The sequence below is a fragment of the Eurypyga helias genome, unplaced genomic scaffold (assembly GCF_000690775.1).
Source record: "Eurypyga helias isolate BGI_N326 unplaced genomic scaffold, ASM69077v1 scaffold7836, whole genome shotgun sequence".
NCBI lineage: Eukaryota > Metazoa > Chordata > Aves > Eurypygiformes > Eurypygidae > Eurypyga > Eurypyga helias.
Window position 1 is genome coordinate 48224 of NW_010254606.1, and position 3334 is coordinate 51557.

The 3334-nt window shown below is 39.0% G+C and overlaps 1 protein-coding gene across 1 annotated transcript in view; it reads right to left on the reverse strand.

Moving 5' to 3' along the window:
* LOC104510712 (protein AF-9-like) overlaps positions 1 to 3334 on the reverse strand; it is a gene marked incomplete at its 5' end in the record, with an annotated part of 19046 nt that overhangs the window by 11875 nt on the left and 3837 nt on the right. The window contains 2 exons of the mRNA XM_010153047.1: positions 872 to 971; positions 2535 to 2667. Coding sequence (XP_010151349.1) covers positions 872 to 971; positions 2535 to 2667 — 233 coding nt within the window. The remainder of the gene's footprint in view (positions 1 to 871; positions 972 to 2534; positions 2668 to 3334) is intronic.

Sequence of the window (3334 nt, forward strand, 5' to 3'; positions counted from 1 at the left end):
AACTTGTAACTTTGACACAGATCAATGTAGAAAAGCCTATAGAGTATGTAGCGGATAATAATAATGCTTTCTGGATGTGGAATCTCCTTCCTCTCCCTGTGTACAAACTATTTCCTAGGGTTTCTTCTCCACGGCATATTTGAACCTCGCTGGTGTGAATAATGTTTTGTTTATGCTCTGTCAGTAAGTTGACATTGGAAACCTCATTAGAAAAACAAGGACAAGTATATTATTTCTGCTATATAATTGAGGCAGTTAAACTAAGAGATATAGGAAAGATTCATCCATAAAACTCACCACCGAAACCATAAACTTCTGTTAATACATGTAGACACTATTCTACTTGTGTCAATACTGTAAGCAGCCTTTTATTGCCAGCCAATAAATTTCACGACTGCTTTGTGTATGATCCAACTGACACTGGGAATGAATTACGGTTCCATTGAATTACAAATGATGTATCTTATAAATCATGATTTTTTAAAAGAAAAATCAGCTTTTATGTTTAATTTTTCGTGTATATATAGACCCTTACCTTATTGGTGACTGGCGGCGAGGTAACTCCCAAAATCCCGAGAATCAGCCTATTGATGCTAACTGTGTCTACTGCTAAAATAAACCCAAACCCATATCAATTGTACAACTGATGCCGTAAAGCTAGTTTGCATTGTTTACCTTACAAAGCTAATTCATACAGAAATGACACATTTCTTAAAGTAACGATGAAAACATTACTTAGGTCTAATAGTATTTGCTAACCCAGATATTACTTCTCCTGTAAAAAAAACCAGCTCATATGTCAATTTACAGCATAAGTAACTGCCCTGAAGTTATCAGAACATCATTATCAGCTCTTCAAGACTGACTTTACCTGGTTGTTGCTGGTTTTCAGTATAGGTGGTGCCGGCTCATGACAAAGTGGTGAGGAAGCTGAACTGCTGTCACTGTCACTGACATCACTCAGACTAACCCTATGGAAAAACAGAGCCAAGAGATTACACCTCCAGACAAAAGGCTGTTAACAGGGGTGACCCAAGCTTGCACTTTGAGGTAGGACAAAGAACGGCCCTTCGCTAAGCAAGGCATCATTAGTCAAGGTTGCATAGAAGAGAGGCATCCGTGCAGGGCCACACTATGGTAAAAGCTCCAAGTAGCATGGAGAACAAGGATGTCTGCTTGCGCTTGGCTGAGGTGACCAGTCAGCTAAGAGCTGCTAACATTACAGAAACAGTTAAATATTTAGGACATTTAACTGCCATCCCCAGCGCTCCTGCAGCGAGTCTGTACCTTGGTTCACAGCCACACGGAAGAAGGAAAATGGTTTTTATAGACACTTTTCTGCTCTTCTGAAAGCTTCCTGAACAGCTGTACTTCTCACTTGGACAAGTGTTACACTGGGAAGTTCCTTGTTTCTCATGACAACTAATACCCTCTTCCCTGGCTAAAATTTTAAAATCTAGTGTCTCAGGAAAGGCCACATGAAAAAGCTCAGTTCCTAGTCAGTCTCACACTTAACTTAGGAACAACAGGGAATATTTGTTTGTTGGGAGAAAAAAAATAGCTATTGGGTATAAAAAGATGACAGAGAAGTATTAGCTTTAAGGCTTTGTTAAAAAACCGAAACAAAATGTCCAGACTTAAGAGACAAATTGAGCTCAAGACAATCCTTTATATAATCACCAACACAAAAAAATTCTCTAACTGCTAGTCATCTTGCTCTTTTTCTCCTCGATTCCAGCTGCTAAAGTGCACCAGGGAAGCAACTGACATTCATTAACGTTTTCCTATTACCTTCCAATATAAGCAGTAGCTGACACAGGCACTCAGGTGCTGTGGACTCACAGCAAAACCCTGTGGATCAGATAAAGAGCCCACTATGAAAAGGTTCGAGAGCCATTGACGCAGGTTTTGCATAACTTTCAACAACATTCAGACAGTGCTTCAAGCTGCTCCAAGAACAGATGGTTTTTGGAACGCCCTCTTAAGGTTGTGGCTAAGATGTAGAAGCTTTTTTTTAAGAGTAGTCTCTGTGACAGATGCTTGCTTTACCTTCTGTGTGCACTTTTACACATTACCTACTGCATACAGTGCAGAAATTAATTGGAATGCAAATTTCATTGATTCTGATCCAATTTAAACAATCTAATCTAAAACTGGTAAGCAGAAAGATATTGAAAATCAGACACTATGTGCAGAATAGCTCATCCAGCAATTGAAGGACTTAATTTCATCTCATTTATACCAGAGAGAATTATGACTACTCCCCTGATGTCACAGTGGCATGAAATCAAGGAAAGTCAAATGAATGAGGACTATCATAATCATATAGATTAGTACAGAAATAGTTTGTATTCGGAATGGCTAATTCTGTTAGTTTTAGTAGAGGCACTTTTAAACACATACGCTCCATAAAAAGAGTCTGAATTCTCTGCTCATTTGCTACTCAGTGCTCTTTGAGAACAAGAGACCTCACCTCACTACTAACAACCACCATGTCTTTGTGACCGGGCTATTTGCAATCACAAGACACTGACCTGCTACTCCTGCTTCCTTCTTGTGTATTTAGAGGTTGTTCCGACTCTGAATCATTGTCGTTCCCATCTGCTTCATCTGATTCATCTTCATTATCATCTGAATGCAGATCTTTCATTACAGAACTCAACTGACCTGAAACAACAGTGATAATAAAATACACAAATAAAGTTCACTTTTCAATATTCTACGCAAGTCTCCCATCTTTATAGATGATAGAAAAGTACACTCCTCCCACGTTGTTGGGAGGAGAGTCTTAAACATTAAACAAATGAAGTAATGCACTGGGGACTTACACTACAGGAACTTATCCATGAAATCATTTACTCACACGGGTAACTCAGTCAGTCTCAACAGACTTACTTATGAGAGTGAAGGGACTCCTACGTTCAAGTCTTTGCACAATTCGCCCCCTGGACCATAGCTGAAGTATGTAAAATAGTGTCATGCCAGAAGAAACTGACGATTACTGTACTATTATCAGAAGCAAGATTCTCTTGCACTGCTGGGTTTTAGCATTTTTTGCTTTCTCAAAGTGCATTACTATATGCGAGTAAAGATCTCCAGAGACATACCGATCAGTAGTAGTACATTTGTTAGGTTAATCCATGTATCCTGAAGCAGAGTCTAACAAACCATTCTGGCTGGTACTGGCCAAGGTAGTCTTTGTCTTCCTGTTTTTTATAGATTTAGCTTTAGCAGTTCCCTTTATTTCAGGGTCAATTTCAGGTCAAGTAAGCACTTTGCCAATGTTCATATGTAAAAAATGCATTAAACCCACACAACATCATGCTATCTCTTT